The sequence below is a fragment of the Bos indicus genome, chromosome 21, assembly GCF_029378745.1.
Source record: "Bos indicus isolate NIAB-ARS_2022 breed Sahiwal x Tharparkar chromosome 21, NIAB-ARS_B.indTharparkar_mat_pri_1.0, whole genome shotgun sequence".
Lineage (NCBI taxonomy): Eukaryota > Metazoa > Chordata > Mammalia > Artiodactyla > Bovidae > Bos > Bos indicus.
This window is the reverse complement of record NC_091780.1, coordinates 42104724-42130058: the sequence shown is the minus strand read 5'-3', so window position 1 is coordinate 42130058 and position 25335 is coordinate 42104724. Positions and strand designations below refer to the sequence as shown.

The window sequence follows — 25335 nt, the reverse complement described above, 5'->3', positions numbered from 1 at the left end:
TCTTCTAAAACAACAGAGAGAAATGTACAGGCATATTGTGCCAGTTGAGCCCAAATCAATGACCTGGGTAATGCAGTCAGGGTAACACTATTATCCCTCATCTAAATCCTTCAAGCCCATAGAAAAATAATGCTAATCTGATGCAGGTTCAAGAAATACGTTATGTGGGAAAGAAAATCAAGTATTTAATTTTACATACACTCTAATATGTACTTACAGGAAACACCACAGAATATATAGTTTTTACAATTAGGAGCATGTTTAAAATTTATTAACAATCACAGGCTTTCTTGTATAAGAATATTTTTATTGAGTATATTCTATGAAAGACTGATGTTCAAATATGTATTCATATAGCCTATCAATACCTTTAGACAACCGCGAGAGAAGAATGATTTATATAGCATTTAGGTGGCAGTGTTGCTTTACTGATTGGGGTAAGGAAATTTTTTGAAAGATTTATTAGACCTTTCAGTTTCACCTACACTTGTTTTGTGATTCAATTGACTCGTTCTATGTACCTATCTTCATAATGGACATAATATGGATTTATGCAGATTTAATTTTGTTTAACGTTTGGAAACTGAGATGAAAAAATGTGTCTTAAAAAGGTATGCAGGGAAGAGAACCACTGGGTCCTTAAAATCTTTTAAAAGAATCCACTGAGCGTCTTCTACCGAGTTGCAGGTTGGGGTAGAGTTAAAGATTGTATTGACAGAGCTGTGAAGCCCGCACATCCGGGTCACCGGAGAGCCAGGCAAAGGCCCCGCCCTCCTGGAGGCGGGGCCACGAGCGACCAGGATGTTCCTCCGTCTCGCCGCGCCCCGCCCCATCCTCCCTGAGCGTAGAGGGCTGGCCTGTGCGGCGCGAGGCCGGAACCTGTGGGATATCCACGCAGCTTGAGCTATGGCTGACAGTGGCAGAACGCCTCAGGCCCGGGCTCTCCTGCAGCAGTGCCTGCACGCCCGGCTGCAAGTACGCCCGGCCGAGGGGGACGTCGAGGCCGAATGGGTGGAGGTAACGTTGGCCCCGCAGCTCCGGTTATCCTATGGCGCGCAGGGGCGGTTCTCACCGTGCTGTCCTGGTGATTCGTACCCCGCGCTCACTCCGAGCCAGCCTGCTGGCGCCTGGCAGGTGGTGCGGTCGGCGCTGGACTCCTGGCCCGTCCACCCAACGCTGCCGTTAATGCCTGCCTGGCCTCGCCTTTCTCCTCAGTCTTGCATCACCGGCCCCGGCCCCTTCTCCCTCGGACTTCCAGAGGAGATTAAGAGGGACCCCGGGGATTTGAGCTTCCTCTCAAACGATCTACCTGAGCTCAGTGTACTTCAGGCCTAGTAGTCTCAGACCTCTTGCTTCAAAAGAGCAAAAAGCCTTCTCACTCCTGGCGCCTTGCCCGGGCTGCTGGTGACTTGTGGTGGTCTGGTTCGAGCTTCTAGGTTAGACTTGTTGCAAACGCTGAAGATCTGTTTTGACTTGTACTCCAGATCCCGTCGAATTCCGTCTTATGTTGGGTGCAGCTAGGTGTTAACACAGTAATGAGATTGCCTATGAAACTTCCTTTCTCAAGAAACTTAAAAATTTGGCTTATTTCACACTAGGAACAAAGACCACTACTTTAAAAGTTGCATTGTTATCAAACACACTTCCTCCAAAGAATTTTAAACATTTACGCCAAATGTCCTTCCACTTGAATATTTGCCTTTTTAAGACAGCCTGCCCATATGCAAAATTCCATGCAAAAACATGTTCTTTGAGGCCCTGACTTATTTTTGGAGTAAGCTGAAATGAAGGGAGGTCTTCCCTGGTAGCTCAGTGGTAAAGAACTCGCCTACCAATGCAGGAGACATAAAATTTGCAAATTCGATCCCTGGATGGAGAAGATCCCTTGGAGGAGGGCATGGCAACCCACTCCAGTATTCTTGCCTGCAGAATGGCATGGACAGAGGAGCCTGATGGGCTGCCGTCCATGGCGTCTCACAAAGAGTTGGACACCACTGAAGTGACTTAGCAGGACCACTCGCAGAAGGGGAAAAACTTGTAATAATAATAAATAAAACTTTTGGAGGTACCAAGAAACTTTAATGGATCATTTCATTCACTCATCTGCTGAATCCCATCCCAGATCTAGCACTCTGTAACACAATCTTCGTTATTATTTTAAATACAACACATAGACCCTATGTGGATGACTATTCTTACATCACAATCTGTTGCTGCTGCTAAGTCGCTTCAGTTGTGTCCAACTCTGTGCGACCCCAGAGACGGCAGCCCACCAGGCTTCCCCGTCCCTGGGATTCTCCAGGCAAGAACACTGGAGTGGGTTGCCATTTCCTTCTCCAATGCATGAAAGTGAAAAGTGAAAAAGTCGCTCAGTCATGTGCGACTCCTAGTGACCCCATGGATTGCAGCCTACCAGGCTCCTGCGTCCATGTTACCCTCTGGTAATTTGGAAATACTGAATATTTATAAGCATAAACATTCTGGTATTTTTGCCGTCCCTTTTCTTAAAAATTCATTTCTTGTTTCTTTTGTTGTGGCCTTTTAAAAATTTATCTTCCTTACTTTGAAATTTTATTCTTTCTTTTTTGCCATCCTTTCCAAAGAGTTGCCTATTTTTATATTTGCTTCAGTTCAGTCGCTCAGTCGTGTCCGACTCTGCAGCCCCATGAATTGCAGCATGCCAGGCCTCCCTGTCCATCACCAACTCCTGGCGTTCACTCAAACCCACGTCCATTGAGTCGGTGATGCCATACAGCCATCTCATCCTCTGTCGTCCCCTTTGCTTTCAGGGGATTATAAATCCCAAACTATTAATCATTTAGATTTCTTCCATGCCTCTTTATCTTTTTATATGCTTCATGTCGCATCTCCTTATGCAAAATCAAATAGTTTATTGCAGCCTGCCAAACTATCAGTGTGTTTATAAACTTTAAAAGCTATTTTAAAGCTTTCTCTTCCACTCCCACACATGGTTAAATTAGTATAAAGAGTTGACAAGTAATTAGAGAGTAAATACTTTCCTCTTTCTCAAGCATCCTCCATTCTGTTATTAACAGTTATAATTTTTTAAAAGCTTTCTTTTTTAATTGTCACAAAGATTTGAAGGTTACTTTGCGTATTCTTGGTTTCATTCATTTAGATCTTTGCTCTCACAGTAATGTTTTTCTTCCTGAGAGGCATGAACTTTTTAACCTACAGTGAGAATTATCTGTAGTTCTCTATATATTTGAAATGCTCTGTTTATACCAAAAGAAGCTATAAGGAAAGTGATTCTGTTTTGAAAATGGGAATTTGTAGGTCACAATTTAAGAGCTATTGTTGTGGTAAACTAAAAGAAAATACCTTAATGAGGAGTGGTATGTGGTGAGTGGTAAGAACAGGCATTTATTCATGCAAGTAATTAGATGCTTAAATCTGATGTTGTTTAGTTATTAAGTCATGTCAGACTCTTGTAACCCCATGGACTGTAACCCACCAGGCTCCTCTGTCCAAGGGATTTTTCAGGCACCTCATAACGTGTCCGAATATGAATGTGCTTGAAAAATTTTGCCCTGTGCCAAAACAATCCCAGGAGAGAAGGCTGTGACAGTGGTGCAGGTATCTGTATCATTCCACCTGCCACCTCCTTACAGTGGGTATGCGCTGGAGGCACTTGCTAGTTCCAAGAGCACTATTTAATTTTTTTTTTGATGGAGGGATGAAGCTATTTTATTGAGGAGCTTTGGGAGAGGGTCAAAGGGCTAATAGAACAATGAGATCTGTCTTCCTTCTCCCCAGCTTCACCCTAGTCCTCTGAAAGGCAATCGCACTTGTAGAAGGTTACTTCCTATCCAGATAGATCAGGTGTGAATGCAGAGCTGTGTTTATATTTATTTAGAAGACTATTTAGATAACACATAGAACCTATAAGATAAAGTTGAACTTAAATGCACTCAGCAGAGCCTCTATCATGTACAAAACAGTCTATAAAGTGCTTTGGGAGTTAAGATGTAAAATAAATTGTGTTTCAGTCCTTAAATTTCTTTTCACATACTTAATAAGCAAATATATAGCTCTTACTATGAACCAGGCACTGTTTTAAGTACTCTACAGATATTAACTCCTTTAATTTTCACAATAGCTCTTGGACTCAAAAGGTTAATCTACAAAATAAAAAATTTAATGATTCGCTTTGCAGCAAAATGAAAGTCATTTATCAAATGTCTTCTCCATATAGTCTCTCTCCTACAAGAGCTAAGAAAGAAATGTCCTAGTCATTATATAAAATAAGCTTACATTCCTGATAACAGACAACCTCTTGATGTAGAACTTAATATGAATGCGATTTCCAAGGTTTAATCACTGTGTGTATTTAAAGAATTAACAAAAGTAACAAAAAAATAATAGGACAGAAATTTCTTGGAGTTTATTGCAATGGAATCAGACCCTTATTTTTATTATTTATAAGTAAATGGATTAGTAAGAACGAAGAATGATGATGTCAAAAGACATGTAAGTCACAATGTTGTTTATACATCAGTCATATCTGATATTATGTGAATTCATTTGATGTTGAATGAATAAGCCTCTGCAAAACTGAATGTTTCTAAATCTGTCAGCTTTACTTGAGGAGGGGAAGTGAAGTGAAATGAAGCTGCTCAGTCGTGTCCGACTCTTTGGGACCCCATGGACAGTAGCCTACCAGGCTCCGCCGTCCATGGGATTTTCCAGGCAAGAATATTGGAGTGGGCTGCCATTTCCTTGTCCAGGGGATCTTCCCAACCCAGGGATTGAACCCGGGTCTCCTGCATTGCAGACAGACGCTTTACCGTCTGAGCCACCAGGGAAGAAGTCTAGTTCATAATCCTAATGATTTTGATTAGAGGTTTGAAGGTATAACTTGGGGTCTTCACTGCTCTTGGCTCTTTGGTTTTTTTTTTTTTAGGTGCCATCAATTTATTTTTTAAAAGTTTGTTGAGCTCACCAGGTTTATCTGGATTTTAAAATCACCCAGGGGTCTTACTTCTAGGAATTTACCTTATGAAAATACTTACCTTGACTGTATTTTTAACTTGATTTTTGAAAGAAGTGATAACTGAGGTGATTGAATATAGAAAAATATTTTCTCACACATTTAAGAAATCAAGACTATTGTAAAAAGTTATTTCTCTTCTTCTGCGTTTAACCTCTTACCTATAACAGTTGTAAAATTTTATTCATTTTCCTCTGTATCTCTCTATAGAAGTTTCTGATCTGAGTTTATTGTGGTTTCTCATAGGTTCAAAGAGGATTAGTGATCTACGTGTGCTTTTTCAAGGGAGCTGATAAAGAACTTCTTCCCAAAATGGGTATGTGTTTAGTATTATTTGTTTTATAAGAGTGAGAGTGAATAGCAATAGATGAACCAGAAGGGCCAAAGAGTACAATCTTATATTATACAGGTGTGTAAGTTATAAATGACTTAACTCTGTGTTCTGTTGTTGACTTTATTTATTTTCCTGTTCCAAAACTTAATGTAAGCAAGTGTGGTGGAATTCTTTTAAAATATCTGCAGCTTTTCGGATGGCTGATGGACTGGTTTAGAAGAGTGTACAAAAACACACAGAGACAACACAGCAGTATTTAGCCAAGGATACAGAAACTTGTGGAAGCAGGGTGGCCACACAGAGAAAAACAGATGCTGCATTTCTTAATATAGTTTTCTTATCTCTTAGAGGCCCTAACAGGGGGATGTAGGTGACACTGTATATGCAAGATGTGGTTCAAATCTGTGTAGATCAGGCTTATATTATTATTATGGAAAAATTTACATTCTGTAAATTCTTTGTAGGAAATGCATATAAATATTCTTGAATCAAGTTTGGTATCATCATAATCACACCTCCCCTAGGGGCAGAGAAAACAAAGTCAGTGTTCGGGCATCTCTGCAGGCATAATTTACCTGCCTCCATCTTCCCAGTGTTCTAAATAGTCTATACCTCTGCACATTCCTTTGATAATTACATAGGTTCAGATATACCAAATCAAACCATATGCTATCTCAAGACAGTATTTGATAGAATAATTATGTCCAAAAAAAAAGCCTGAAATAGTGGAGCTATCCCTAAAGTTGGGGACAGGTTATCTTTCTCTTCATTAGTAAAGGCATTACCCATTAGTTGGATTAATAAAGTAGCTCAGATGATAAAGAATCTGCCTGCAATGCAGAAAACCTGGGTTCGATCCCTGGATCAGGAAGATGCCTTGGAGAAAGCAATGGCTACCCACTTCAGTATTCTTGCCTGAAAATCCCAAGAACAGAGGAGCCTGGCGGAATGCAGTCCATGGGATCACAAAGAACTGGACATGACTAAGTGACTAATACATACACATAAACTATACAGATGGATAATTGAAGCAGGCAGAAGTTAATTAACCCAGAAGAGCTTTGAACAGTGGAACTCAAGCGTTAATAGCCCAATGAAGAACAATTTGAACAAAGGGCTAAAGCTTCTAGAGGAGATTTTATGCTGAGACATCAAACATGTTTGACAACTTTGTCAGAAGTTGAAAACTAGACTTGAGAGGGGCCTGTGATAGGTAAGGATGGAAAGCCAGTAACTGTAATAGTTTGAAATTTGAATCTGGAGGATAATACAGAGCTTTAAAGTGTTTAAAGAGAAAATAAAATGAGGTCTCTTGTTAGAGAGGATGATTGCAGGGATTTAAGGCTTGGTTGTTGGGCATTCTGTCTGTTTCTGCTTTGAATTAAGGCCTTATTGACCATAAAAAGTATATAGTAGAAATCTTCAAAAACAGGAAGGGCATTTTTTTCATGACTTAATGTTGACTTTCTAAACTTGTTTTTATATATTCTTAAATGGATCCTAATTATAATAAGGCAAAATGAACCAGCCAAATGCAAGCCGCATTTTGTTATGTAGTAATTAAATCCTGTGTACATACATGTATGTCTTTCTGAGTTTACTTTGAATATGTGCATGAGATTGTGGTCAGTTAAAAGTCCGCCTTAACTCTTCTAGTGGACAGTCTATAACACAAAGCTTTTATATATCATGATTCTCAGTAAAGAACTGTGACTCTTAAGAATCACATTCTACTGGTGTGAGTTATAAGCAAAACAAGTCCATCTATTATTGATAGAAGTAGCTTGTACTTCCCTCTATTCCAGGAGGCAAAGTATGCCAGTGTGACGGGATTCTCTTAAACAGCCCACCTCATACTTATTACATGGATTCAGATTTTTCCAGTCAAATCATGTACCTCTTGGGAACATAATAACCAGTTACAACCATAAAGTCTGAAGTAGCATGACTAACATAGAAATGTGCATAATCTTCCTCAATTCATCTTCAGTATAATTGGACAGATTCAGGGGCCCTGTCAAAGCTTTGCTTCCCATATTCATCATTAGAGATACTTGAGTTTCCAAAAAGTGAAAGTGAAAGTCACTCAGTTGTGTCTGATTCTTTGCGACACTGTGGCCTGTACTGTCCATGGAATTCTCAAGAGTGGGTAGCCTTTCCCTTCTCTAGGGGATCTTCCTAACCCAGGGACTGAACCCAGGTGTCCCACATTACAGGCACATTCTTTACCAGCTGAGCCCCAAAGAAAGCCCCAAGATGCCATTAATTCATCATCTCATTTTAATTCTACTTACTGACATTTGTATTTGTATTTACTTCTACATGCTGATATTGGTGGCTCAGTGGTAAAGAATCTGCCTGCAATGCAGGAGATACAGGTTCAATCCCTGGATTGGGAAGATCCCGTGGAGGAGGGCACGGCAACCAACTCCAGTATACTTGCATGGAGAATCCATGCTCAGAGAAGCCTGGTGGGCTACAGTCCATGGGGTCCCAAAAGAGTCGGACGTTAGCAACAATAACAACTGATATTTGCGTTATCAATCATCAATGCATGCATACTTACTTGTGTCTGACTCTGCAACTCTGGACAGACTCCTCTGTCTGTGGGATTTTCCAGGCAAGAATACTGGAGTAGGTTGCCATTTCCTCCTCCAGGGGAATCTTCCTGACTGGGGAATTGAACCCCCATCTCCTGTGTCTCCTGCATTGAAGGCAGATTCTTTACTGCTTGGGCCGTAGGGGAAGCCCATCTTTGTATGCCAACAGCACTAATTGAATTCTCAGAGCCAGTAGAGGGAGATGTATGGAAGTGTAATAAATTGCATTTACCTTTCTGGCCTATTATTTCAAAACTGCCTTCTTAGTCTGTCACTGGCCTGAGGCCTGGATAGCTGGGTAGTGATTTCTGTGGAATGAAATGCTCTGGAGAATTACAGTTTCCTTAAAAGCAATCACTAAGGACTGCTGGCTATATAGCAAAGTCCTATTTATAATAGAGAAAATTAGAAGTATTTTAAAATAGGTATTAGTTAAATGAAAATTGATAGTGCTTAATGCATAACTTAGAAATTCATTTGGGTGTTCACCTTGGCAGGTTTTCACCAGGTTAATTCCTTGATTTGTAGAGTAAAAGCCTTATTGAATCCTTGCTGATATTTGCTACAGGCTTTCTAAAATTGAAACCATTGATACCCCACCAGAAACCATAGCTTTTCAAGCCTGATTATTCACAAAAGAATGTGAGGTTTCAGTAATTCTTTTACCATCTGTGTCCTCTCAGGACTATTCTTTATAAGCAGAAGTTACTTATATGCCTTGTAGAGGTAGAAAGACCCTGAGTGTTTATATTAGGCATTTCATTTGCTTTTTGTTTTGAAAACTGGCCAGTGTTGAAATGTAAAAGTTCTCTAAGTTTAGTTTTTTTTAGCTCACATAAACATTTATGGTTATTTTGACACTTCTTACTAGCTGTGAGTGTACTTTCCATAAATGGCATAAAAGTAATAATCCTATATTTTCCAGTATGTATGTGAAGATAATGCCAGTAACTCTATGCCTTTGGATTTACTTTTCCAGTTGACAATGAATTTATTTTATTTTATTTTTGTGACAATGAATTTCTGATGATTCTACCTTTCACCTTTATCCTTCTCCCACTGGTGATGTTTGTATTGATGAAATGATTAGTCTATGTTAATAATGCCTTTGAGGTTATAAAACTCCAAAATCAGCTAGTTTGTAACAGAATTGAACCTGGAATCTTTGTTTCAGCTTAGAACTCTAGGCAACTAAGTTTAAAATAATAAATGCACTAAGGTTTTTATTTAATATTCTTTGTTATAAAGCATAATATGTGTGTGGAGGATCTTTCATGGTCTTTTCCAGTAGGATTTGCTCTGAGATATAAAAAGGAACAAAAAGGCAAAATCTTTTCATATATCCCTCAGGGAAGCAATATTTTAAAGTTCTGGTATATGGTTAATTCTGTAGTCTTTTCTGGATGATTTTATTGCAGGAAGATCCTAACTGCCAAGTCAGATTTAAAACATCATGCCATTTTCTGCTTGAAATCTTCCTTGTTTTTCATGCTTAGATCATTTAGCTTACTGAAGCCATTTTTGAAATCTACATAGAGACTTTGGGTTAAAAGCATGAGCTGACAAATTGGATTTTCAACATGAAATTTGCTGAGTAGAAGATTGTTGTTTTTCTTCATGTTTGTTTTTTGCTTTGTTTTCCCTTTCTTCCCCACCCAGTTAATACACTGTTAAATGTGAAATTAAGTGAAACAGAAAATGGCAAGCACGTCTCTATATTGGATCTACCTGGCAACATTCTTATCATCCCTCAAGCCACCCTTGGGGGTAGAGTAAAAGGAAGAAGCATGCAGTATCACTGTAACTCTGGAAAAGAAGAGGGATTAGAACTTTATTCCCAATTTGTGAATCTCTGTAAAAAAGAATTAGCTGCTAATAGCAAGTGTGCTGAAGCTGGGGTTGTCGTGAAACACGGTACTTACGGCAATAGGCAGGTGTTAAAGCTCGACACCAATGGACCGTACACACACCTAATTGAGTTTTGAAAGTTTCGACAGCCGTAATTAGATTCCCTAGCCCCTTCTTCTGGAGAAGGCAATGGCACCCCACTCCAGTACCCTTGCCTGGAAAATCCCATGGACGGAGGAGCCTGGTGGGCTGCAGTCCATGTGGTCCTAAGAGTCGGACACGACTGAGCGACTTCCCTTTCACTTTTCACTTTCATGCATTGGAAAAGGAAATGGCAACCCACTCCAGTGTTCTTGCCTGGAGAATCCCGGGGACGGGGGAGCCTGGTGGGCTTCCGTCAATGGGGTTGCACAGAGTTGGACACGACTGAAGCAACTTAGCAGCAGCAGCAGCAGCCCCTTCTTCTTGAGTACACGAATCTGCAGCATTTTTAGATAAGAAAATCCTGGGTTCCATCCACAACTCTGCAGCCTCCTAATTAGATGACCTTGCCAGTCACCTAACTGTGGATGTCAGTCACCTTCCATCCCACTTTCCCCTACACTGACACTCAGAAACTTGAAATATCCTCTCTTCACTTTATGGTCATTGATAAGAACATGGAAGTGTTCCTAGAGAGTTGTATTTAAGCTTTTTGCTGTGAAGCATTTTGTACAATCAAGAAAAATATATTTCTTATGCCCTCAAATATATGTGGTATGTAATAAAAATCACTATTTGTGTTAAAACTAGGTAAAACCCAGCACAAACCAATTATAATTTTGTCAAATTTGTTTTAATATTTCAGATTTCCATATTTTGAATAAAAGAATATGCATTTACTATTCTTCTAATACTATGAAAATGTAATGCAGAAATGTTATTGTGCATTTTAATATTACTTTCCAAGAATATCCAAGTGCTTTAAGTTAAGAATCTTTAGTTGATATAGGAACAGGGGATGGGGGACTAAAAGTTGTTGTTTTTGTTTAATATTCTTGGTTAATATTCTGTTTCTCAGTTTTTTACCAAAACAGTGTGTGTCATATTGTTTGTCTTTGGTTTTTAAAAGTTACTGTTTAATTAAATTAGTGCTCATAATTTTTTTAGGAAGTTCTTTTCTTGTTGATTTAGATTGCTATATAATAGGAATAAAAAGGGAAGCTTTCTGCTGGAATTACTTGAAAACAAGTTGATTTGTTTATTTCTGTTTTATTGACTTAGTGATTTGGACCCAGTGTCATTTTTTCTTTTAGTGTATTTTTGTGTCCTCCCCTCTCAAAATTTATATGTTGGAGTCTCCCAAGTCTCCTAATGGTATTTGCAGATGGGGCCTTTGGAAGGTAATCAGGGTTAATAGATCATGAGAGTGGGTGTCCTCATGATGGGATTAGTGTCCTCATAAGAAGAAACACCAAAGATTTTACTCACCCTTTCTTTTCCGGCCATGTGAAGATTCAGTGAGAAGGGGGCCTTTTACAAACGAGGAAGAGAACCTTTACCAGAAACTGACCATGCTGGTGCCCCGATCTTGAACTTCTAGCCTGCAGAACTATAAGAAAATAAATTTCTGTTGTTTAAGCCACCGTAAGTGTCTGGTATTTTGTTCTAACAGCCTAAGCTAAGACAGTGATATAAATAGCCAGTAAGGTAGGCTTTTCAAAGCCAAGAGAGAAAGATCTATAAGAAGTTGAAAGAACAAATGAATCAATAAAAGGTATTGTTCACTTTTTGCAAACTCCTTTGACTTGAATCAAATATTTTAAAGAGTGAAAATGAAATAGTGTTTCTTAATTATCAAAAGATGAAAAATTGAGTTGAATAAATACCTTAAGTAGCTGTTGAAAATTCTTTGTGTCTTATACAATTTCTTTAGGATTGGGTTCCTTAGATTCTTAAAGTGTCTTAAGAAAAAAATCCTATTTTCTCTGTATCCTTCCTGTACTATTCTATTTTAGAACTTGAGGATCAATAATTGGCTTGGTAGTGAGCTCATTGTCCTGAACTTTTGCTTTATTGATTCACAATACACTTATTGAAATGTAATAAACTATTCATAAACTTGCAAACTCCAATTTTCTCAGAATTTCTCCAAAGAAGTGTATGTCTTTCAAAAAGATTATGTGTTACCTATTTTAAATCATTTTGATGTGTGTGGGTGAAATGCTGACTCACAGCCCTAGATTGCTATTTTATAGTTCAGGCAGTTCTCCTTTAAAAAAAAAATTTGCTTGAGGTACTTGTGGAGAATAGCAATTTCAACTACATGAAAGGTTATTAAGCAGAAGATGACACCCAAGTTTGTTTCATTTCCCAGGAGACTAGAACAAGCGAGAAAAAGCAAGAGAAATAGTAGATTTGAAAATAACTACTGTGTCTTTCTCTAGCTCTCCTGGCCCAAGATGCTCCAAGAACCTTCAACAGATACCTAGTTTTATCTTCACAATATATAATGAGGACAGTGCTCTGGAAAGTAAGAAAATGCTGGAATAATTTTCCCAAGATCATACATTAGGGAGCAATAATTTCCATCTCCCTGACTTTTTTTGTAGTGAGAGTTAAAATTGATCTTTATAAAGGTTTGGCATCTCCCAGTGTGGATCACTTGAGAAAGAACAGAAAATAAATTGTTTACTTACTGAATTAGGTGGCTGCAGGGTTACACCTAATTTAGGTGTCTTCTGTCTCTGTTCTTCGAAGATTCTAGAATGTTTAAATTAGAGTATCTTTTCTTTTAACTGAAGTATATAGTTATTTACAGTGTGTTTCAAGTATATAACAAAGTGATTCAGTGTGTATGTGTATATATATATTTTTCAGATTCTTTTCCCTTTATAAGTTATTATAAAATATTGAGTATAGTGCCCTGTGCTATACAGTAGGACCTTATTGTTTGTCTATTATATATCAGATCAGTTCAGATCAGGCACTCAGTCCTGTCCAACTCTTTGCGACCCCATGAATCGCAGCACACCAGGCCTCCCTGTCCATCACCAACTCCCGGAGTTCACTCAGACTCACGTCCATCGAGTCAGTGATGCCATCCAGCCATCTCATCCTCTGTCGTCCCCTTCTCTTCTTGCCCCCAATCCCTCCCAGCATCAGAGTCTTTTCCAATGAGTCAACACTTCGCATGAGGTGGCCAAAGTACTGGAGTTTCAGCTTTAGCATCATTCCTTCCAAAGAAATCCCAGGGCTGATCTTCAGAATGGACTGGTTGGATCTCCTTGCAGTCCAAGGGACTCTCAAGAATCTTCTCCAACACCACAGTTCAAAAGCATCAATTCTTCGGCGCTCAGCCTTCTTCACAGTCCAACTCTCACATCCATACATGACCACTGGAAAAACCATAGCCTTGACCAGATGGACCTTTGTTGGCAAAGTAATGTCTCTGCTTTTGAATATGCTATCTAGGTTGGTCATAACTTTCCTTCCAAGGAGTAAGCGTCTTTTAATTTCATGGTTGCAGTCACCATCTGCAGTGATTTTGGAGCCCAGAAAATAAAGTCTGACACTGTTTCCACTGTTTCCCCATTTATTTCCCATGAAGTGATGGAACCGGATGCCATGATCTTTGTTTTCTGAATGTTGAGCTTTAAGCCAACGTTTTCACTCTCCACTTTCACTTTCATCAAGAGGCTTTTTAGTTCCTCTTCACTTTCTGCCATAAGGGTGGTGTCATCTGCATATCTGAGGTTATTGATATTTCTCCCGGCAGTCTTGATTCCAGCTTGTGTTTCTTCCAGTCCAGCGTTTCTCATGATGTACTCTGCATAGAAGTTAAATAAGCAGAGTGACAATATACAGCCTTGACGAACTCCTTTTCCTATTTGGAACCAGTCTGTTGTTCCATGTCCAGTTCTAACTGTTGCTTCCTGACCTGCATACAGATTTCTCAAGAGGCGGGTCAGGTGGTCTGGTATTCCCATCTGTTTCAGAATTTTCCACAGTTTCTTGTGATCCACACAGTCAAAGGCTTTGGCATAGTCAATAAAGCAGAAATAGATGTTTTTCTGGAACTCTCTTGCTTTTTCCATGATCCAGAGGATGTTGGCAATTTGATCTCTGGTTCCTCTGCCTTTTCTAAAACCAGCTTGAACATCAGGAAGTTCACGGTTCACATATTGCTGAAGCCTGGCTTGGAGAATTTTGAGCATTACTTTACTAGCGTGTGAGATGAGTGCAATTGTGCGGTAGTTTGAGCATTCTTTTGGTGTTGCCTTTCTTTGGGATTGGAATGAAAACTGACGTTTTCCAGTCCTGTGGCCACTGCTGAATTTTCCAAATTTGCTGGCATATTGAGTGCAGCACTTTCACAGCATCATCTTTCAGGATTTGGAATAGCTCAACTGGAATTCCATCACCTCCACTAGCTTTGTTCATAGTGATGCTTTCAAAGGCCCACTTGACTTCACATTCCAGGATGTCTGGCTCTAGGTGAGTGATCACACCATTGTGATGATCTGGGTTGTGAAGATCTTTTTTGTACAGTTCTTCTGTGTATTCTTGCCACCTCTTCTTAATATCTTCTGCTTCTGTTAGGTCCATACCATTTCTGTCCTTTATCGAGCCCATCTTTGCATGAAATGTTCCTTTGGTATCTCTGATTTTCTTGAAGAGATATCTAGTCTTTCCCATTCTGTTGTTTTCCTCTATTTCTTTGCATTGATCACTGAAGAAGGCTTTCTTATCTCTTCTTGCTATTCTTTGGAACTCTGCATTCAGATGCTTATATCTTTCCTTTTCTCCTTTGCTTTTCACTTCTCTTCTTTTCACAGCTGTTTGCAAGGCCTCCCCAGACAGCCGTTTTGCTTTTTTGCATTTCTTTTCCATGGGGATGGTCTTGATCCCTGTCTCCTGTACAATGTCATGAACCTCAGTCCATAGTTCATCAGGCACTCTATCTATATCTATTAATTCCAAACTCCTAATTTGTCCTCCTTCCCCTTTCCCTTTTGGTAACCATAAGTTTGTTGTCTGTGTCTCAGTCTGTTAATATTTTGTGAATAAGTTCATTTGTGTCATTTTTAAGATAACATATGTAAGTGATATCAAATGATATTGATCTTTGCCTGAATTACTTCACGTAGAATGTCATTTCTAAATACTGTTTTATCTGTCCAGTTTGAAAACTTCATGTATTCAGTTATATAAAATACTGTGTATAAGGCATGGACTACCAATGAGTATGAATTTATCTTGAATATACTCATTCTAGGTAAAGCAAATACTTTCACATTTCTTCATTAGTTCAAGTCAAAAGAAGACATGAAATTTGTGAATAATATATGTATTAGTGATTTATTGAGTCCATAATGGAAGACCTGGGCTTCCTGGTGGCTCAAAAAGTAAAGAATCTACCTGTGATGCAGGAGACCCAAGTTCAATCCCTGGGTGGAGAAGGTCCCCTAGAGAAGGAAATGGCTACCCACGCCAGTATTCTGGCCTGGAGAATTCATGGACAGAGGAATCTGGCAGGCTACAGTCCATAGGTTTGCAAAGAGTGGAGCATGACTGAGCGACTAACACACACAATGTATCTGATTTGTTACATTGTAGTTATTTCTTAAAGCTCACATGATAATGAAACCAGTATTTCTAGAAGTACTTTACCTATTAATTTATTGAAATAATGCTTTCTGAAAGGGAAGATCTACTAGAAAACTAACATTTTCATTCTGAAGCCACACTTTGGTGATGACTTTAACTGTCTGTTTATTTTGATAGTCTCCTAATTATTCTCCCTCCATTCTGTTTCTCCTACCTCTAATCCCTTTTTGCAGATGATTTCCAAGGTAATGTTTCTAGAAAATTCCTTTCTGTATAACATTCCACTGTTCAGAAACTTTTATAACTTTTTTTTTTTTTTTTTTGGTCTACAGGACAAAGTCTAAACTTCTGAAGTTGGCATGAAGGTTCTCCTTACTCACTAGGAGTGAATGAACTCATGAAGGGAAATATGTAGAGGACCAAAGTCAGAATCCTGAGAAAACAAAGTAAAGGCAACATATGAGAGGCCGGAGAATGGTACAGAGATCGAAGAGACAGAGAGAACCAGATAATGCATTGTTAACACAAGATAGTTTTCAAGATGTAAACAGTTGGCAGGGTCAGTGCCAAATACTGAAGAAATATCAGATTACACTGAGGGAAAAACTTCTGGGCCTAGCAGTTAGGTGTTTTCAAACTTATGGAAAATTGATTTAAAATTTGAAAGTTAGTCGGATAGAAAAGGATTCTTTTTTTTCTTCAGGTAGAGTGTTTCAGGGTTTGCCACTGGGCCACCTGTACAGGAATCCCCTGGGGAATCTGACATTTTACCAAATGCAGTTTTCTGGGACCATCCCAAATCTGTTGAATTAGAATCTCAGGAGTTAATATCTGTCTAGTCACCAGTCTTCTCCCGGTGATTATTGTATATACTGGAATCTCAGAACCACTGTTACATGAATGAAGCCCAGACTTCTAAAGTTGGTATTACAATTTTATAATCTGGCTTCAGCTTGACTTTTTAACCCTTTCTCCCTCTACTCCCCAATAGAAATTCTCCAGTATAGCTCTTTTTATACCCTTCTTAGATCATGCTAATTAGTAAGTTGCCTTCTGCTCTCCTCTAAATCCATCATTCAATATCTGGCTCAAGTTGGTCTCTTCTGTCATTTCTCCTGCCTTTATCTCCCCAGGCATTATGGTTGTTCCACTCTTGACACTTGTTATGTGTATTAGGAGAATGAGTACTTCACCTTTTTTTATGTTGATATGTCCTAACTACAAGAGGATAAATAATATTGGACAGAGACAATATAACATGAGCGCACACACAGTTTTTCTTTAAATCTCCCACAGTTCATCTATAGCACTGTGTTGTCCATGCTCAGTAATTCACAATGTTACCTGAATTAATATGGAGGCATGTAAGGGGCTCGGAGAAGGCAATGGCACCCCACTCCAGTACTCTTGCCTGGAAAATCCCATGGGTGGAGGAGCCTGGTAGGCTCCAGTCCATGGGGTCGCTAAGAGCCGGGCACGACTGAGCGACTTCACTTTCACTTTTCACTTTCATGCATTGGAGAAGGAAATGGCAACCCACTCCAGTATTCTTGCCTGGAGAATCCCAGGGACAGAGGAGCCTAGTGGGCTGCCCTCTATGGGGTCGCACCGAGTCAGACACGACTGAGGCGACTTAGCAGCAGCAGCAGCAGCATGTCAGAGGCTAGAATACTCTTGATTTTGGTTCAGTTTTACCAGTATTTCCCACAGATTTCTTTGTCATTAAGGAATAAAGAGGTTGGAATGTGCAGGAACCAAATTTAATACCACCACCCCCTTTCTTTAATACAATAGATAATACCAGAAAAGTTAAAAAGACAAACTAAAACAGATTTTTGAGATTCAACAAAAATGTAGGCATGGCTGTTTCTATTTTGTCGCTTTATTATATCAGGATGTTAAAGAGAAAAACCACATGCCCAAAATGATGTCACTTGTGCTAAAGCCCATGATACCAAACCTAGATTTAAGATCTAACCTACTTTCAGTTTCAACCTTCACCAGAAATGTGGTCTTTTTATTAAAAAAAAAAAAGAATAGTTGACTTACAATGTTGTAAAATCGTTTCACAATTGTAGCAGTTAATTTCTGCTGTATAGCAAAGTGATTCAATTATACAAATATATATATATATATACACATTTTTATATTCTTTTCCATTATGATTTATCATAAGATATGGAATATAATTCTCTGTGCTATACAGTAGGACCTTGTTGTTTATCCATTCTGTATATAATAGCTCACATCTGCTAACCCCAATCTCTCACTCTACCGCCCCCCCAACCCCCTCCCTCTTGGCAACTACACGACTGTTTTCCATGTCCACGAGACTGTTCCTGTTTTGTAGATAGGTTCATTTGCGTCATATTTTTAGATTCCATATATAGGTGGTATCATACGGTATTTATCTTTCTCTCTGACTAATTTCTAGTTGCATACATATTGCTGCAAATGGCATTCTTTCTTTCTTTCTTCTTTTTTTTTTTTTTTTAATATTCCTAAGTAGTATTCCATTTCAGAGCTAGTGGTAAAGAACCCACCTGCCAATGCAGGAGATGTAAAGTGATGTGGGTTTGATCACTGGATTGGGAAGATGCTCTGGAGGAGGGCATGGCAACCCACTCCACTATTCTTGCCTGGAAAATCCCTTGGACAGAGGAGCCTGGCAGGCTACAGTCCATAGGGTTGCAAAGAGTCGAACACGACTGAAACGACTTAACACACAACACACACAGTATTCCATTGTATGAATGTACCACGTCTTCTTTTTCCATTCGTCTTTTGATGGACATTTAAGTTGTTTCCATGTCTTGACTATTGTGACCTGTGCTGCTATGAACATAGGATTGCATGAATCTTTTTGGATTAGAGTTTTGTCTGGATATATGCCCAGGAGTGGAATTGCTGGATCATATAGTAATTCTACTCTAGTTTTCTGAGGAACCTTCATACTGTTTTTCATAGTGGCTGAACCAACTTACATTCCCACCAGAATGTAATGTAGGAGAGTTCCCTCAGAAATGTAGTCTTAATCAACCAGTCTAGAGTTTTCTTATCAATACCAATGTGGTAGTCTGCCATGGGCTTCCCTGGTGGCTCAGACAATAAAGAATCTACCTGCAACGCGGGATACCTGGATTCGATCCCTGGGTTGGGAAGATCCCCTGGAGAAGGGAATGGCTACCCACTCGATTATTCTTGCCTGGAGAATCCCATGGACAGAGGACTCCGGTGGGCTACAGTTTGTGGAATCACAAAGAGTCAGACATGACTGAGCAGCTAGGCACACACAGTTTGCCATGTGGGTACTCTCTATCCTCAAGAAGAGGAAGCCATCTATATAATAAAATCCTTCAATCCTTCCCCCTAAAGATGTTTTAGCCTAAAAGTAGTTCTTTCTTTTGTTTTGCTAAGAGCTACCTTGCCCCACCTTTCTTCCTATAAAATGCTTCCATTTTTTATACCCCCTCCTAGCACCCCTCTAGTTGCTCAGTAGGATGCTGCCTGATTCATGTATTTCTCAATAAAGTCAATTAGAGTTTCAGCTTCCTTGCGCTGTGGCATGTGGGGTCTTAGCTCCTGAATCAGGGATTGAACCTGTGTCCTCTTTGGCAGGTGGCAGCTTCACCACTGGGCCACCAAGGAAGTGCCAATTAAAAAAAATTTTTTTTTGAGTCCTTTTCAAAGTAAACCTTTTATGAGTCAAATATAAATGTCTTTCTGTATTAATAAATACTAATTTTGATACAACAAGCTTTAAGACCCTTCTACATTTAATTACAAAGTGAAGTGAAAGTTACTCAGTTGTGTCCGATGCTGCAACCCCATGAACTATACAGTCTATGAAATTCTCTAGGCCAGAATACTGGAGTGGGTAACCTTTCCCTTCTCCAGGGGATCTTCCCAACCCAGGGATCGAACCCAAGTCTCCCACTTTGCAGGCAGATTCTTTACCAACTGAGCCACAAGGGAAGCCCATATTTAATTACAAAATAAAGCAATTCTGTGGAATGCATCACAAATAGTAGCCAATTTCATGATAAATATGATCCTACTTCTTTTTACTGGACTTCTCCATATGAATGAATTCTTTATCCTGGGTTATTTAGCATTTTTCTCTTAAGAAACTTAATACAATTTGACCTATTACATCAGCTTTTTTTTTTTTCTGAATGTGAAAAGAAGAATTTATGTAGAGAATGTACCACACCCTCTTTAAGAGTATCAGAACCATTAGCTAATACTGTTATAAACAATTGGGGTTGGGAAGTTAATTGTGGACTTTTTTTTTGAGGGGGAGGTACGGAGTCTTTTTAGGGCAGGTCTAACTATACTAGCAAAAATGCCATCCTTGGCTCCCACTTTGAGATATTGTTTACTTAGCTTTGTACTAACAGATAAACTGAGACACACTTTCTACTCTAGGCGTTCTTTTACTTTGCAACCCCAAGGTAAGTCTCTTTAATGAGTAGATATTATCATCACGGTTGCATTTTCTTAATGCCTAAATTATTTTGTATCTTGATTACATTCACATAGTCTTCTTGACTTTTATCTCTTTTCATCCTATACATATTTCACCTTTTTCAAGCCAGGTGTTGGAAATCTAACATTTTCATAATACTGCGTCATCGATAGCTGCTGTCTATTTGAAAGTTATAATCCTTAGAATGTGCAGGTCAGCAGTGGATCTGGGGGCTATGTGAAATACAGATGGTTCAAGATATGACCCTTAAAATGCCAAGGAATTTACCATCTAGCAGTGGACATGATAGACACAGAAATGTATTAAGTACTGTGTGACCAGTGGTATCTGGACAGTGCTATCTCTGAGCTATAGAATAGCAGCAGAGGGAGAAGATATTTCCAGCTAGAGTGGTGAATCCCTGTGTTAAAACAGGCATGGCAACCTGAGCCACCCCTTGTAGAATGGGTAGAATTTTTATAGGCACAAGTGAAGTGAAAGTCATTCAGTCATGTTTGACTCTTTGTGACCCCATAGAGCATACAGTCCATGAAATTCTCCAGGCCAGAATACTGGACTGGGTAGCCTTTCTCTTCTCCAGGATAGGCACAAGGTGTGGGGATAATAAGGTGTCACTGAAGCCTTTTTAAAGAGTGACATAATTAAGACAGTTGTTTTTGCCACTTCATGTGGCTTTTGGGATCTTAGTTCCCGGACCAGTGATCAAACCCACACTGCCTGCAGTGGAAGCACAGAGTCTTAACCACTGGACCACCAGGGAAATCCCAAGTCAGTTGTTAGGAGAATAGTCCTGACAGTGGTATACAGGCTTCCCAGGTGGCTCAGTGGTAAAGAATCCACCTGCTATTGCAGGAGACCCAGGTTGGATCCCTGGGTGGGGAAGCTTCCCTGGAGTAGGAAATGGCAACCCACTTGAGTATTCTTGCCTGGAAAATTCCATGGGCAGAGGAGCCTGGTGGGCTACATTCCATGGGGTCAAAAAGAGTCAGACATCACTGAGCACACAGCATGCACTGGTAGGGAACATAAGGATTGCAGAGAAGAGGAAATTTTGTGACAGGAAAACAGATTGTTAATTTTGTTTTAGTTTTTATGAGTAGTGCCAGCATAAAGGGATTCGGCTTCACTTATAACATGGTAGTGCCTATGAACATGGAAATAAGCAAAATTGGTGATACTGAAAGGTGTTTAAAACAATACACTTCAGGACATCTGATTAGTTGTGAGGGAGCTAAAAGGAATCAGAAATCACTCTAATATTTCATGTATGGGTTACTGAGGAAGATGAATTCAGATTTTAATACACTGAGTTTCAGGCACCTAAAGTAGAAATGTCTACTAGATTTGTCACTCGGGGCAGAGAGAATACAGAGGCACTCAGTAATATTGGATGATTAAATCTTGTCTATAGGGTTTCAATGGTCACTTTTATAAATAAGACTCTTAAATCTGGACTCTCTCTGCCCTGAGTGACAAAACTTTTAAAGTTTTTGCTTTCAAAGTAGTACCATCTACCAGATTTGGTAAAATTTTGTTTATAAAAGTGATCGTTGAAACCCTATAAATAGACAAGATTTAATCATCCAATATTACTGAGTGCTTCTTCGGGTAAGTATAAGAGGCACACTAAAAAGGAGAAGGCAGTTCCCTTATGTATGTTACAACAGAACTGGTGTGTTAAGAAAGTGAACCGAAGCACAGAAACTAGGGGTGCCAGAAGAGAGGTTAAAACGGTACCATGGAAATTTGGAGATGGGAGAGATTTCATCTAGTTATGGGAGCGCTGGCATTTTAGTATAATTATGAAGATAAGATCTATGAGAGATGATGTAGAGAACAACAAAGGATTTGGGTTCCAACCAAATTTATAGTAACAGAAGGAAGAGGAAAATTGGCAAAGGAAGGTTAGACAGGAAAAGTTGGAGAAGTGGAAACACTAGTTTCCTAGAGTTCAGGTTTCAAGAATTGGGGAAGTTGGTGCAAACATACAGGAAACTTGAAATTATTACATAGTTAACATCCCCGTACCCACCACCTAGAGTGTAATAGGCGTCTTGCTGTATTTGCTTTACTACCTATGTATCCATCTGTCCATTCCAAGAATGAGGTTATTTTGTTTGCAAAGGGTTTTGCTGGTGGCTCAGATGATAGAGAATCTGCCTGCAATGCAAGAGACCTGGGTTTGATCCCTGGATTGGGAAGATCCTGTGGAGGAGGGCATGGCAATCTGCTTCAGTAATCTTGTTTGGAGAATCCCCAAGGACGGAGGAGCCTGGCAGGCCACAGAACACGGGGTCCCAGAGAGTCGGACACGACTGAGCAGCTAAGCACACACAAGGGTTTTAATTTATTCCCCTTCTTTTCTCCCCTTTTAACCTCTACTGGTTAGCTTCTCCTCCTAGAGGCCCCGGTTGCATGTGAGCCTGCTGCATTTCACTGATAAACCCAGATTCATTATACCTATATAATAGAAAAGCCTCTGCACTGTGAGCCTCTCTGTCTTTAAAGAAATGTCCCAAATGATGACCCTAGGAGAAATAACTTTCCCCCTTTCCAGTTAGGTTAATTAACTGTCCCTGGAAGTCTGCACCTGAGACAAGAGTCTATTTCTAAATGACCCATGATTTATCAAGTTTGCTAGTATTTCTGAGAAGGGGGCAACAGAGGATGGGTTGGTTGGTGCTATCACAGACTCAATGGACATGAGTTTGAGCAAAATCCCGGAAATGGTGAAGGACAGGGAAGCCTGGTGTGCTGCAGTACATGGGGTCGCAAAGAGTCTGAGCCACTGAATAACTAGTAGTTTACCAAAGTACAGTCTGAGGATCTCCCTAGTCAGAATTACTAGGAAAACTTGTTAAAAATGCGGACTCCTGTATCTCACCTTGGACTTACTGAGTCAGAATTTCTGAACAAATGCCTGAAAAGTGCATCTTAAACCACTTTTCCCTACCTGTGACTTATACAAACTCTCATCTGAGAACTAATGGTATAGCCTTTGTGGTGATATGTCTGAACCAAGACCTGGGAGGCTTCTGTTGTGGTCTCAGCTTTTCCATGGACTCTTGTGTGTTACACTAGCCTAAGGTAACTCACTCCCTTCAGGACTCATAAGGGAGGGAATTATACTTGACAAATTCTGAAATTCCATTCAGTTCTACCATTTTGTGGAACTCTGTAAACTGAGTGTTATAAATCAGCAGTTGGTTAAACTTTAATCAGATAAACTGAAAAAAAAAAAGTTTCAGTTTGTGTTCATTTGAGCTATAATTGTTGCTTTTAATTCAGCTAGTATGTGTGTTACTCATCAACATAACTAAATCCTTCTTGCATCTCATGAGTTTTCATTTGGTTTTGAAGGCTGGGCTTCAGGCGTTTCACTCAGCCCTTTGCCATCTCATAGCTCTCCGTTTCCGTGGAGATTCCAGTGTTCATAGTCTGCCAGTCCATTTTGAGCTGTTGCTACTCTGCATTCCTTTTACATTGTTGACAATATCCTTTTCTTCTTTTTCCTATAAAAAAGTGGCTTATTTTTCAGGGCTCTAAGTTGGCAGAAATTATTACAAGTTTTAAAACTGTATTTACCAGTGAAACAGAAAAGTATCTTATTGTCTTAAGCAGTGATTAAATTTTCTGCCCTCAATCACCTTGGTGTTGGGAAGCTTTTTTTTTCCCCATTATAAATCTGGGCCTAATTTTCATTTCAAGGGGATTTCAAAATATTATTTTTAATGTTATTCAGTGTTCTTGCCTTCATCTCATAAATGATAATGATGAGTGCCTGTACCCTCCAAAATGTTTTGGTTTTTTTTTTGTTAACTCTTTTTCTTTTTGGTAGCATTGTAAATTTGCTGTGTGCTAAACTTTTCAAAATATTTTACTGATCGATTCTTACTTACTGAAGTCATATGCTCAGAATAAAGTTTATCCAGTATATAGTTCACATATTTGTGTTTATGCTAAAAATATGTGTAGGAGTAATATTAATTTCTATATTTTATCCTCTCTTTTTAATTTACAAATAGGGGAAAGAAATTACACAAGTATTTTGGTACTGGGCCACTTCTCTCAGTTTGGTTACTATTTTAGATTAGGTAGTTAACCACATACTACCTAGTTAAGTGCAAAACAGTAGTAAGCATTATGAGAAGCAGATAAGTACATTGCAAGATGCCTAACATTAAGCTTACAATAGTAATTCATCATGAATTACATAATAATCAGTAGGAAAAACACTGGACTTTAGCCCTCCTAAAATTTCTTTTGTTAGACACACTCAGAATTCAAAAGGCATAGTTTTTTAAACAAGAATTTGTTTAGAAGCAATTGTACGTAGTGGGTAAAAAGATAATCATGTTTCCCTCCTTTGTAAGTTCCTGTCTTTATATATATCAGGAGGCAGAGGGATCGGGGCATGAATGTAGATTTGGAAGTTAGCTACACATACATGGTAGTTAAAGTCACTGAAGTTAATAGCAATGGTTCCTCAAAAATTAAAAATACTACTACCATATGATCTAGCAATCTCTCTTCTAGTCATACATCCAAAAGAAATGAAAGCAAGGTCGCAAAGAGACATTTGCACACCATTGGTTATAGCAGCATCATTCACAGTAGCCAGAGATGGAAGCAGCCCATACATTCTTTGAAGACTGGATGAATAAACGAAATGTGGTATACACACACAGTGAAATACTATTCAGCCTTAAAAAGAAAGGAAATTCTGTTACATGCTGCAAAATGGATAAACATTGAAGACATGATGCTAAGTGAAACAAGCCAGTCACAGAAAGAAAACTACTGTATGATTCCACTCATGAGGTATCTAAGGCAGTAAGAGTCATAGAAACAGAAAGTAGGATAGTGGTCGCCAGGGGCTGGGATCGGGGAGGAGGATAAGTTGTTGCATAAGGAGAGTTGTTTAATGGGATAGGATTTCAGTTGTGCAAGATGAAAAAGTTCTAAACGTACAACAATGTGGGTATACTTAAACTATGGAACGACACACTTTTTAAAAAAGTCACCAAAGTGGATGATATTTTCTAAGACAGTGTGTAGAAAAGATGTCAAGAGATAAACCTTAAGGAAGCCTGTGCACCCTTGGAGCCCCCATGCCACAACTAGAGAATCTGTGTGCTGTAGCAAAAGATCCCACATGACGCAATGAAAATACTGCATGCCAGAACTAAGACCCGAGGCGGCCATATATATATATATGTTTATGGGCTTCTCAGGTAGCTCAGTCATAAAGAATCTGCCTGCCAAAGCAGGAGATGCAGGTTTGGTCCCTGGGTTGGGAGGTTTCCCTGGAGGAAGAAATGGCACCCCACTCCAGTATTCTTGCCTGGAAAATCCCATGGACAGAGGAGCCTGGTGGGCTATGGTCCATAGGGTTGCAGAGAGTCAGACACAACTAAGCACAGCATGCAGTGCAGTATGAAGGAAGAAGCAAACAGTAAGAATC

At 39.3% G+C, this 25335-nt stretch overlaps 1 protein-coding gene across 2 annotated transcripts; it reads left to right on the top strand.

The window, feature by feature from the left end:
• The first annotated feature begins 786 nt into the window (after positions 1 to 786).
• On the top strand, positions 787 to 23814 carry DTD2 (D-aminoacyl-tRNA deacylase 2). 2 transcript variants are annotated; one of them, XM_019983496.2, is made up of 4 exons: positions 787 to 1017; positions 5258 to 5327; positions 12220 to 12305; positions 15715 to 23814. In XM_019983496.2, exons 1-4 carry the CDS (start codon positions 907 to 909, stop codon positions 15724 to 15726), a joined length of 279 nt encoding a protein of 92 aa, XP_019839055.1. In that variant the 5' UTR covers positions 787 to 906; the 3' UTR covers positions 15727 to 23814. The 2 variants fall into 2 exon arrangements, with proteins under 2 accessions (XP_019839055.1, XP_019839054.1); XM_019983495.2 differs by lacking the exons at positions 12220 to 12305; positions 15715 to 23814 and adding an exon at positions 9605 to 11418 and having other exon boundaries at positions 795 to 1017.
• The last annotated feature ends 1521 nt before the right edge of the window (positions 23815 to 25335 follow it).

Coding starts and splice junctions, on each gene's coding strand:
- DTD2 (XM_019983495.2), top strand. CDS start 907: ATGGCTGACAGTGGCAGAACGCCTCAGGCCCGGGCTCTCCTGCAGCAG. Junction 1,018..5,257: donor TCGAGGCCGAATGGGTGGAG/GTAACGTTGGCC, acceptor GGTTTCTCATAG/GTTCAAAGAGGATTAGTGAT. Junction 5,328..9,604: donor AGAACTTCTTCCCAAAATGG/GTATGTGTTTAG, acceptor TTCCCCACCCAG/TTAATACACTGTTAAATGTG.